A 12,511-nucleotide genomic window follows, 5' to 3' on the forward strand; every position below is an offset into this window, starting at 1 on the left:
CCGGTCCGTTAGGCTAGAGTTACGCTTGATCCTGGATTATGTAACTCCCGTTTGTATAGGGATCACTGCAGTTCAACTGATCGGTGCTGTAATTTGGCTGATAATCGAGCCACCGGATACTGCGGAGATCCATCCTTATCCTTTATCGGCGGTTCTAACCTGCCGCGTTTCGACCTTCTCACTCATGATGTCCCTCGTCTACAACATGTTCCTCATCCTCATGTGCACCCTCTACGCCTTCAAGACTCGCAAGATACCCGAGAATTACAACGAAGCCAAGTACATCGGCTTCACCATGTACTCCACATGCATCGTCTGGCTTGCCTTCGTCCCTATCTACTTCAGCTCCCAGAAAGACTATAAGGTAAAAATATACAGCACGATTTATAGCTTATGTATCAGAGGGTATTTGCTTGTAACAGTTGTCTCTTGTTAAATTTATTAAACCTCTGTCTTTTTATTGGTCTGGTCCAGTTGGGAACCAGTATACAGGGTGTTTCGTTTGATTCGTACCAGAATAAGTACTTGAAATTTATATATCTTTGTAAATATAAGAGATATCGACTTTTTTTGTGGGACCTTTTCGAAAGTACTTTCTATTCAGATTTTAAAAAGTGTTATAGAAAAAACTCATATCTTTTGTGGTTACGAAGATATTTGAAATTTTACATCCACGCCTCTAGTGAAATAACTTATATATAGAGAGACGGGATTTAACAAGTTTCCATTGGTAAGAATTTTAGACTAAAATCTGTACCAAGAAATCTCCTCAAGGTTTACTGTATCAAAATTGATTTTCAGTTAAGATCTTTCGAGTCGGTATCTCCTTACGAGTTACCCTATACATCAGCAGAAAGTATCGATTTTCCATTGAAACTTCTTTTCAGGTACAAATTGCCAGTATGTGTATGTGCATCAACATCTCAGCCTCGGTGGCCTTGGGCTGCTTATTCACGCCCAAAGTTTACCTGGTCTTGTTCCAGCCGAACAAGAATATTCGCCACTCCAATGTAAGTTTCATAACCAAACTGCAATTGCAATTTAAACGTAAAATTGAGAGATTCTCGTAAGCAATTGCAGCAACGGCGAGTCCCATCAGTGGACCATGCAAATTGCTAAGAGTCTCTAACTAGACTTTCTATACATTCTAATTGGCGAATAGTAATGGTGGAATTATGCAGAAAGAAATTAGGCAGCTCGCGAGTGGGTTTTTATTTTAACCTCTTAAAAAATAATTAAATAACGAAACAACACAAACCCGATTTTCTCTCGAGATATTTCGTTTTCCCCTTAGATATAAAACTAACGATTGATTTTGGCGAACTTATTGCAGACCGGAGGTCAGCAAAGCGTGAGTCGGCAAGCGTACAGCATGCGGTTTGCCCCGGCACGCAGTCAGACGATGCAGAGCGTGACCTCGTGCTCGAGGAGCAGTCCACCACCACCGACGTCATCCGCTGCACGGGGTCAAAGGTCACAGGAGCCAACGAAGCACGCCAATGGGGAGACCCAAGCCTTGGCGAGCCCATCCGTCGAGGAGAGCTCCGTTAGCTAGGTCGCTCAGATACACCTCCCTCCAGAAGAGGATCAACGAACCCCCAGCTCGGGATCCGACTCGAACACCCGAACGGAGACGGAGGTGTATGACCCTCGAGAGCCGCCACCCATCACCAACCATGAGCCCCTGAAACGCGCGGCCTCTCCCAAAACTTCCAAAACCAACGACCCACCTCGACAAAACCAAAAACCACTTGGCAATAATTCTCAGGTGATTATATATATGTAGATTATTAATTCATATTTATTAATTACATAAAAATTATTAAATAAAGAAATTTCGACGAAAGAAATTTTTCTCTGTGTAAATACAATAAATTCTTCCTTTGCATAATTAATGGAAGGATGTTTGTTCGCAGTTGCCATCAGAGACGATCGAAGCATCGTCGATTCGCACGATATCACAGCAGATCGACTCTCGTGAGAAGATCGAAGCCCGTTCAGTACAGAAGTTCAGCGACGAGAGATTCTCGTAGTCTGCACCGATCTTCATCGCCTGCTCACCGATTGCCGACAATTACCTCTTTGTCTCGATCGCTACGTGGAGGACGGACTCTTTAGAAAGATTTAACGTTTTGTACAGTTGTTTGTATGATAACAATTATTATTATTATTATTATTGTCGCCTAATTCGTATCGACATAAATCCGTGGAAAGCCAATTGCTCCCCTTCGATAAATTCAAGTCTTCCACTGCAACGTGAAAAATTCGAGTCTCCGCGGAAAGCCAGACTAACGTAAGTTGGGAATTTTCCTCGGATAAGGCTCCGCTGAAGGTTTTTGCGACCAAATGTTGAGACGAGCCAGTTTGCAATTTTCGCGAGAAACTTTCTCATTAGCCAATTTAACGTTATTCATTTTAAGAATCTTTAGAATTATCGTGGGACGTTTTGTAAATAATTTCTAGGGCGAAGCAAGTTTGATGGTGATTTTCATGGGATATTGTAAATTTATGAGTAAGGGGTTTGGGAGGGGGAGGGGGGAGGGTTATGTTTCGAGGGATAATTTATTACTTTGTTAGAGTAGATAGAGCAAACGTCTGCTAAATAAATGAAATATGACTGATCGAAGTGAAAAGTAAAAGACCGATGTGTACAATTCAATCGATAATTAGTCAGTAAGATTTTAATTACTTATAGCGCGAATCGAGTGCCCGATTAACGTTTGAGTTAGGGCAGATTCGTAAATTATATTGTACAAAGAATAAAGTAAATCAATATTAATTGCAGCACGATAAGAATTGCTAGATAAGGAAAGACTCGAAACACTCTTGGCAGTAGCTATAGTCTAGTATTATAACTAACAATTCCAATCCTAATGAACAATAAGATATTATCAACTTATCATTTCCATATAAATAACCTCTTATAAAATACTCATTAATTTCTTCTACGCAAAATCAAATTTAAATTCTATACTACCAGCATTCTTATTTTCTAATTATGATTAATACTGGCATTATAAGAATTTAATCGGATTTGTCGAATTACTTGAAACTGTTTCAAACGATAATTTTATTTTCAAAAAGACTTTCCCCTATTCACACACATATATTATATATAAATGTTATAGAATATTTAAAAATGCCATGAGTGTCGTTTCGTAAAATAAATCGAGACGAACGATATACTTAAGGTTTAGAAATGATTAGATAAGAATTGTACAATAACATCAGTCGTAACTTAAATTTTAGGCCATATATATATATCATAATGATGCAACGATAGAAATGTCGTTTCAAGGTGTGCAAAAATAATGAGATGTGCCAAAAGTAAATGTGCAAAAATCTGCCAAAACGTATGGATAAGAAAATATCTAATTATTTCATTTACTAATTACCCTATGCTGCAACGAAACGATGCAAAATGTAACTCTCGGTGTTTATCAACTGTAAGGTATCATAAAACAGAATATCTTGTCGATAAATAACTGCCTATATAATAAAATTAGATTTACGATGACGGATTTCTAATCATAATAGCGTAACTCCGTATATGTACATACTAAAGATAAGGTATTGAATGATTATAATATTCCCAGTGTACTATATTTTAAGTGAGGATATTTTTATATAGATGAAATGTCGTATTAAATTCTGTTTTAGATTAATTCAATTTCATTAACCATGTGATATTAATTTTTTATACAAATTTTAGTTAATTATTTATTGAGTCAGATTTAAACCTTTTTGTTTTATTCAAATCAAGTTTTTGAGAAATACTCGACTCTAATGAAAAGCTACAAATTATTTATTTTTCTCAATTAATTACTTAAAGAAAAAACTGTTAAGTATTGGTTTATCACACTCCATTCCTATCAGGTGTTTATTACTAAGAATTTTTGAAATGATGATGTTAAATATATCGTAGGTTTAATATTTGCGCGAGATGATCCAACGTATAATATAATTATATTCAAGGTGCACCTTACCAATCACAGACTCAAAAACGGTATATAAATAAAGTAAATGATTGACTAACTGCATCTTGAACAAAGTTGATTTATATAATTAAAATATATGGACGGGTAGCGAAGAAGCTAAGCAGCGAAGAGTACAATTTCCTTTAATAGAATTTTCATCAATGATGAAGAGAATTTCTAGATTAAATGTGTAAATATTGCAGTGGAAGAGAAGAAACCGTGCGTAATGATCAGAGGTGGTTCAAATAACTGCTAGTATTAATCGATTGTGGTTTGCGATTTTTCACAAATGCCAAAAGGCGCAAAACTCGGAAGTGTCGAAACTTTATAAAAGCTTAAGCGTCGTTAAAACATACTTTCGAGTCTATATGACGAAAGAATTGCAAATTTTGTATAATAAATAACTATATATATAGTATATGTGATAAGTAGGTTAATGCAATTTAAATAAGGAATTATATTGATTGAATCGAATGTACCGAAAATGAAAATTTTGCGAATCAGTGAATCTTGTTGCGAACCGATTCAAGTTGAATCAAATTTATTTAACATAAGCGGCCCTATAACGTAATTATTGTAAGCTTAGGAGATAAGAATATGACTTTTATTGTTTGCTTGAGTATGAAATTCTCGGGTGTCCGATTCGTGAGAATTTAAGTCACGTTAAACATACTGTTAGAGCAAAACGTCTGTGTGCAAAACTATACATACATATATATATATATATATATACATATATATATATCCGGATAAAAAGGAAATCCTGTTATCTCTAGTGCGATAACTCTAAATCTAATATAAAATGAAAAAGTGGAGGTGGTATACTCGCAGTTAGTCGTGTGCCAACTGTTATGTATAAATAATGTGTTAGTCAAATGTTAGCAACTTAAGTGCAGCTTCGTAAGATAATGCGAGAATGACCTAATTTATCGATTCGTATATACAATGTATAGTATATGATATCTATACGGATAATTTTTTTATAGACACCATATAATATTTAGATCATTTTAAATTACGGTATTTGGTTTCTCTTTTCTATTTCAGTTAAGAGAAATCGCAAAGTTATTGTCTGACATATAAAAAGTAATAATCATCAAATAGAAATTTAAATAAATAAACGCACGTCTATCAATTTAAAAAAAAATGAGGCATAGAAAAATCCAAAGCATTTGTTGCATGCCAAATTGTGAACACTTCAAATCGCATGTCAATTAAATCGTATACAAATTTTGATTCCTTTTTAACAAATGTCAAACTATTAGCTCAAGACGAAATATCGCTTTATCATATACTATAGATAATGCACAACACATTTATAGACATTCCGTTGCACTATTCACAGATGAACTGATATCTATATTGAATTGATTATTGCTATCATTATCATTATTCCTTTGTAACAAACGGACTTTTCATTATATTGCGTTTACTATACGTTTAATATATTCTATAATAAATGTTACCGAAAAAAAATTAAAAAAACAAATTGTCTTCTATTCTTCAGTTCCTAAATGTAAAGATGTCAAAGTTTTTTTTTTTGCCTAGTAACAGGCAGTGTTGGGACATGGAATAATTTTTTTATGCATGGAGTTTGTAAAAATATGTATATATATATATATATATACTGCAATAACAAAAAAGATCTATATACAATCATTACAATTTATTGTATCGTACTCGCTGTCTATCCTGATGTCCATGGTACTCACTGAGAATGAGTTTGCAAAGGAATAGATGGAACACAACTATTAAAAAGCATATGCTAACCCAGAAAAAGGTTGGTAGGCCCCCAAGTTGATGACCATGCTTATGTAAAGCCATTACATGATGATCGTGCGCTGGAGCTAAAATAAAACATGTGGTTTCAATAACTCAATAATTTCCTTAGATATTCTGAATTGTTTTAACCACTGCATTAGAGTTTAATGTTAAATAAACAGGATGTAAATTTACCATCATCTACTTCATGAACATGTAATGCATTTCGGAGCTCTTGCATGTGCTGATGATCAGACGTTATGTACAAGATAGCTGTCAACGGTTTGGTAAGCTTAACTGGAAAATTTGTATAGGACTGGGTAAGTGGCACAGGTGCATCCAAGCAGCCCGCGTCACATCCAAAGTAGACGCTGTCGCTTTTATCCAGTGCTACTCCCAAGATTGCACGATTATCGTCTCCAACCTTGACCGATATATTCAAATGGGTCATATTTCCATAACTGATTCGCCTAAAAATTAATTTAATTTCATTATTCACACAATTCTATAATATGTAAAATTTTCTTGAATACCTGAATAAGTAATCCCTATGAAGATATTGAGGGTCAATATTAAACTCCAAATCTTGATTGTTAAACTTCAAGCCACCTAAACTTAATACTAAAGCTTGTTGCACAGCAGCAGGCCCTCCAGTCATTAAGTGATGGCAGCCTTGCTTCTCTAAAGTAACCAGCCATGCTTGTACAATTTCATTCACACCTTCAATCGTCGATGTATCTTTCCACAAGCGTGGTGCATCTCTGGAACAAAAATCGACCTTCATTACCGAATTTAAATATTACACAGAACAAAAAAAGCTTTAATCTTTAGTTACAAGGTATGATGTCCTCTGTAACATCCCTCATTTTTAGCTACATTCTTCTCTACATCAAGAACACCATGCGAGACTTGAGAAAGTACATAATACATTGTTGAATTTATCTTATGTCCATTAATAGCTCCTTCTGCTTTTGAATCACTAATTCTCAAACCGGTATTCCAATAGCTTTGCCACAAATTGACGTGCTCATCTTTCAGACCACGTTGTTGCCGTGACAGACCTTTCTTAATCAACTGACAATAAAATTACAATAAGTTAAAGTAAATTTTTAAATCATAGATTTACAGAAGATAATACGAACATCTATAACTTTTCTCTTGGTCACTTCACGCTCATCAGGATACTGTTGTTCAGATGTAAGAGGCTCGCTGTACTGAATACCAGTCAAAAACTCTAATCTAATGGAGCTCCTTGCTTTAATTTGTACACTTTTTGGAACTGTTTTATAAGCTATTGAAACTGCAACAACTTTGTTCCCATCTGGTACTTTAACATAGCCTGATACAATATTGTAATCATGTACGATTCCATCCACTTGTAGTCTATCAATAGAACAAGATAGAGTGCATTAAAAAATCTGTAAATTATTAAATGAAGCATAAATTTGAAGTATTTACTTGACAGATTCTATTTGTGCCTTATGCCACTGAGAAGGCTGTAATTCTAAAGACACTTCTCGAAAAAATGGAGATGGATTAGCAATTTTTAAGTCTTGCATTAACAGCCCATCCAAGCCTCGATGAGCATAATACTGAAAATCTACATGATACCCATCTCTAAGGCACTGATACTTATGAACAATCCCAGATGTGAAATGAGTAACTGTAGCTTCACGATAAACAGCTCCTTCCGTAGGAACATGTACTATCAATGGTTTCCACATAACTGGTAGTAATAGCGATCTACCATGTTTAATATAGATCCAACCATCCGATGTAACAGGAATACCAAATGCCCCATTACCAATATATGGCAAATACTTAATATCCTTCTGTTCAGGTGGATTATGAAGGACATTGGCATTATATTCAGCAGCATCAAAGTAGAAGCCTACCAATCTTTCATTGATGCAATGATCTTCGAAGACTACAAAGATTAAAGCGGTTATAGTTGATTCCAAAGGGCAGTTAATAATGTTTTATTATAAATGACACAAGTACCTTCAATATGTTCTGAAGTAGAGGAAAAAAGCCATTGTGCGAAAGTAGGCCCAAAATATAAAAGAATTCCACAAAAGATGATAATAAGTAATAAAATTTTTCGATATGAATAATTGCCATCTAAAAATCTTCGTATTCGTTTGCCAAATTCCCGGGCATCTAACATTCCTCCCGTCCTCATGGCAATGCTAATTTTCGACGTAGTCGAATATGTGTGAAAATTTTGGGCGTATACGTAAAGTTGACAGTTAACATAACCTCTCCAACAAGGAAACTTTAATTCATGAAAAAATAAAGTGTTTAACACGATTTTTCTTGGATTCAGAATAATTGAGTTTTAGAGTCGGGACTTAAATTAGCCAATCTTTTAAGATTAGGTACATTTTTGGCACAATGTAAACAAAGGCCGGTAAATCAAACTCGTATCCACTCGTATCGGGTAATATCGGACGAAATCTTTTGTGTACGTGATGCCTGGTGATAAAGAACATGTATGTACATGTAACCAATATATGTGTGAGTGAGAGATATGGAACAGAGTTGATCGATGTATAATCGATGTAGCAAAACGACAGCTGTGTATGCATAAAAAACTGTACGCAGTACCTCGCATTAGCCTAAAACAATTGAGCTAACATTGCGTTCAACAATAAATTAGTAGTTTGCACAGAGATAGATTATTACAATTCCTATATAGCACAAATGTGCCAAAAACGTTCCATTGTATCGAATTGAGTGTCAGAAATATTTTAGGAAAGAGTTTGACATGTATATGTATTGTGGGTTTGAACTCGATGTATTAATTAAATGATAAAACCGCTATCTTAAAAAACGAGTGACCATATAATTTATTTTTTAGAATGACGTTAACAGTCTTCAATTCTTTTTATTAATCAAATTTAAATACAAACGACCAATTATGAGAAAATTTGTCAAAATTAAAAAAAACCCTTTAATCGAATCTGTAATAATTCTATATTTCGAGATATCGAGATTCAAATTAGCACTAATTTAAGAATAGGTCAAAAGGTCAAAAGAGTTAAAAATCTGTTGATATAGTGGTAATCTATATTAAATTCGCATAAAAAACGATGATGACAACAAGATGACTAGTGAGCAGTATCGCGATTCCCGCGCCACTTCCCGTACATCCTCTCGTCATTTAGGATCTGTTCCCCTCTACCACCGTGTATCTAATGACAACCAAGTACGATCAGTGAGACATAAAATATTGTTATCGCAGAAATTACTACGGATTAACGCCGTGCCTCGTCCGGATTCTAGTTTAACAAGAAAATTTGCTTAAATATGATGCAAACGATGGATACATGTCAATTTAATTCATATCATTTTTATCACATAATAATACCTGTAATAATATTCGTATTTCCTTGCTCCTCTAATACAATTTATTTGGATAACTTTTCGGAATGAAGAATACTTTTATTATTACACTCGAAACATTAGTCTTCTTTGATACTTGTGATAATTTACAGATTTGTATTATTTAATTTGTTTGTTAAATGGAGTCTATCGGCTAGTGAATCGGAGATAGGAAGTTTGTTGGCAAAGTTTTTTCGTAGGTTAATGTATCGATGCCCTCCTCACAACCTATACAACGGACCCATACCCAGAACGGATGCACGGGGACGGATCGGTGTCACGTGAACCCTCCGGATATACCAGCTTCCTAGTCTCTTCTTGCTCACCTACTTTATATCGCCATTCCCCGTTTCATCGGGAACGTTCGAAATTCAAACTTGCTGAACTTCACCGTCACGCTCCCAGACCTAGCCTTACCATTACCATACACTCTTCCTATTGGCTGACTGGCTTGGCTGGGTTTGGTTTGGGCTTTCTCCGTCTCTGTCTCCGTTTGTGTCGCCTGGAGCTAAACCTCTATCACAAAGCAAATAATTAGAATTCCGCCGAATAAAAGCTCCTATTTCGTCCTAATTCGTAATAGCGCCTTGCCAAATGTGTCGACGGTTCTTATCTTCCAGCTTCCAACGACTGGTTAGCGAAAATCTTGAAGAAATAAAAACAAATAACAGCGAGTAAACAGATTGATTCAATTCCACATAAAATAGGGAGGTTCGAACGACAAAAACTGGATTATGTGGCAAAATGCGAATAGCGGTAGTATAACCAATGGAATTCATTTCCCGGATAATCCGGAGCTGGAGGTTTATGTAGGCCGGACCATTTCGATTTTCAATAACGGATACGGATTGGCACGAAATTCCGGGAATCGTGGGTAACCTCCTGAATTCCATCGAACCTTGCAGCCGAGAATCACCGTCTTGGAGCTTCGACAAGATTGACTCGGCGTTTGCTCCCCTTTGTTGTGAAAATAGACTTTCATACATCTGGTGTCCTTCACCCTTGGCAGCTACGCGGGATAATTCGGACCCTTCGAATCTTTCCGAAATTGTCCAAGGTGCTACCCAGCAGGCAAGGGATGTCCTTCTAAGTATCCCAATTTCTCAAGGACGCTCTTTTCGAGCTATCTAGTGAAAAAAGCGCGAAGGAAAGAAAATATCCAGTGGTGGAAACAAACTACAGCTCAGCTGGTTTATCTGGGAGAAGAAATCGTCTGAGAATATCAGCTCCCCTAATCATAAATCATATGTTATGCTATTGTGGGTAAGGACGAAGATCAACGCTGACTGAACCGAATCGATTTTACGCAACTACTTTTTCCCATAGCAGAGAGATACATTTTTATTTCTATGGTGAGAATTAAAAAAAGAATTAGAAAAAAATTGAAGGAAGGTCAACCAAAGTAACGTAGATCGATTGCAAAATAAGATGAAACAAATTTTAAAAACAATTAATTCTGATTTTTTTATATTTTTTTATAGAAAGGAGGGGAGATGGATGAGCCTTTGGAGGTAGTGGACGTTGATGCATCGGAAAGCCGAATTTTGCAGTCGTGCGGACGTTTTCCAGTAGTACGAGCGCACACATACGCAGACAGGCTCGCACGGACAAATGTACACGCGCGCGCATCGCGTGTTACAAGCATTATAGCCAAGCCCAGCCACTACCCCAAGCTCAATGAGCATCGTTACCGATTACAGGAGGCCAGAAAAGATTGCGGAAATGCGTCTACAATTAAATCTAGCGAGGCGTCAGTCAAGGATCAGCGAGAAAGGACAGCGATGGAAAAAGCGCAACGGGTGTTAAAACTTTGCTCTCTTGCACGATCGATAATACCACTGGGTGCCAGAACTAGACAGCTTTAAAGCTGCTCTGCATTTTCAAATTCATAGCATTAAAGGTTTTTCTGAAAACTTGTAAAAGATTTTACTGAATTTAAGAAAACGAAATCTGCAATTAAATTTTGAGTTTCAATCGAGGATGAATGTGAAATAATAGCTATGAAAAAAGTGGAATAAGCTTTAAACATTTGTCTCTTTATACAATTGATAAAAATGAATGCGAAAGCTTGCTAAATTTAAAGTTAATCTGCATTTACGAATTTGCACCTTTAATGGCTTTACTAAATATTTGTCAGTGTCACTAGTAAATTTTGAAGACGGCAAACGTACATTGCTGGAATGCGTTTACAATTAAATGAAGAGCGTTAGTCGAGGTTGAACGGAAAGGATATAGTGATAGAAAAAAGCGCAACGAGTGTTAAAACGTTGCTCCTTGTACGATCGATACGACTGTGCGCAAAAGCTCGTTAGATTTAAAACTTTTTCCGTATGTAAAAAATTACACGATTGCGGAAGAATTTCTACAATTAAATTGAGAGCATTGGTCGAGTATGAATGGGAAAGATAGAGATAGAAAAAAGTGCAACGAGCTTTAAAACTTTGCTCTTTTTCACGATTTGGTGCATCTGTACGCAAAAACTCTCCGTATTTCTACATTTTCAGCTGTAACGATCCCACTGAAAATTGTGTTTCAGTCTAGTCTGCCTTTTTATTCACTGTGGGATTATAATAAGACAGTGCGCAAAATCTTGCTAGCTTTTAAAGCCCCTTCCATTGTCGAATTTGCTCATTCACTGATTTAATTTTCTCCAAAATTCTACATGCCCTTTAATCAATTTTATAATGGAACAAAGACGATTACAAACGCTTTGACAAGAATTTAAAAAATAAAAAAATGATTGAAATTTATAGAAAATGAAACACTGCTTTTTTTATAAGTTTTAATACATCGTTGTTGAAAAATACAATTCTTGAACATTCCATATAAGAGCCTATATAGAATTTTCATTAATTCATAAACAAGAAGAGAGTTTGCCCAAATTTTGAAATAAAAGAGAATGTGGCAAATTACTGATAAACTACTTTAAATCATTCTTCTTATCAAAAAATTAATAAAATTTTCAAAAATTATATTAATTATTTTTCACAAATAAGCAATATTCTCCAAATCACTTCAAGAATTAAAACTCCACCAACAAAAAGAAAATCAAGTTGAAAATGTCAGTATTTTACCGAGTGTTTCGAACGTCCTTAAAAATCCAGAGTGTAACTGGAGGATGAGCGCGTAAAAAGTACTAGGCAGAGCTAAACTATCTCTCACTTATGCTCTCTGAAAACTTTGCTCTTCCGCGCGATCGATACTGTATACGAAAAAGCACTCGCTCGTTTTTAAGCTTCATCTCGCGCACCCCTCTCCGATTTTCCAAACTGAAATCTTCTCAAGCTTGAAAGACGATAGAATGTAATTGGGTAATTTCGAAGGAGGGTCTTGACGAAAAAAAAATATGAATCTTTCTCAAAGGCTAACCATGCCACCTTCGCAATTAA

General features: G+C 35.7%; 2 protein-coding genes across 6 annotated transcripts in view; one reads left to right on the plus strand and one right to left on the minus strand.

Annotated features, from left to right (window-relative positions):
• LOC136774331 (metabotropic glutamate receptor 7-like) overlaps positions 1-2,492 on the plus strand; it is an 87,899-nt gene extending 85,407 nt beyond the window's left edge. For 4 of the 5 annotated variants that reach the window (XM_066728550.1, XM_066728553.1, XM_066728551.1 and 1 more), the window contains 4 exons: positions 60-364; positions 888-1,010; positions 1,334-1,768; positions 1,917-2,492. In XM_066728550.1, the coding sequence (XP_066584647.1) occupies positions 60-364; positions 888-1,010; positions 1,334-1,555 (650 nt within the window). In that variant the 3' untranslated portion in view covers positions 1,556-1,768; positions 1,917-2,492. The remainder of the gene's footprint in view (positions 1-59; positions 365-887; positions 1,011-1,333; positions 1,769-1,916) is intronic. The other variant, XM_066728552.1, reaches the window with a different exon arrangement.
• A 3,136-nt stretch (positions 2,493-5,628) lies between these two features.
• On the minus strand, positions 5,629-8,312 carry LOC136774332 (uncharacterized protein KIAA2013 homolog). The gene is made up of 7 exons (XM_066728555.1): positions 7,740-8,312; positions 7,197-7,665; positions 6,881-7,121; positions 6,574-6,812; positions 6,272-6,499; positions 5,934-6,208; positions 5,629-5,824 (listed from the first exon to the last, which is right to left on the minus strand). The coding sequence occupies exons 1-7, from the start codon at positions 7,918-7,920 to the stop codon at positions 5,637-5,639; spliced, it is 1,821 nt and encodes a 606-aa protein (XP_066584652.1). The 5' UTR covers positions 7,921-8,312; the 3' UTR covers positions 5,629-5,636.
• Positions 8,313-12,511: the final 4,199 nt, after the last annotated feature.

Source organism: Prorops nasuta, unplaced genomic scaffold, assembly GCF_024137725.1.
Source record: "Prorops nasuta isolate Cenicafe-Biocafe unplaced genomic scaffold, Cenicafe_Pnas_1.2 PNAS00006, whole genome shotgun sequence".
In the NCBI taxonomy this organism is placed as follows: domain Eukaryota; kingdom Metazoa; phylum Arthropoda; class Insecta; order Hymenoptera; family Bethylidae; genus Prorops; species Prorops nasuta.

What these genes read in the sequence shown, in the direction of transcription:
- LOC136774332 (XM_066728555.1), bottom strand. Translation starts at nt 7,920, where the DNA reads ATGAGGACGGGAGGAATGTTAGATGCCCGGGAATTTGGCAAACGAATA. An exon ending in CATAGGGATTACTTATTCAG is followed by an intron (nt 6,209 to 6,271) that starts GTATTCAAGAAA and finishes ATTAATTTTTAG; the next exon opens with GCGAATCAGTTATGGAAATA. An exon ending in TGTTCATGAAGTAGATGATG is followed by an intron (nt 5,825 to 5,933) that starts GTAAATTTACAT and finishes GTTTTATTTTAG; the next exon opens with CTCCAGCGCACGATCATCAT.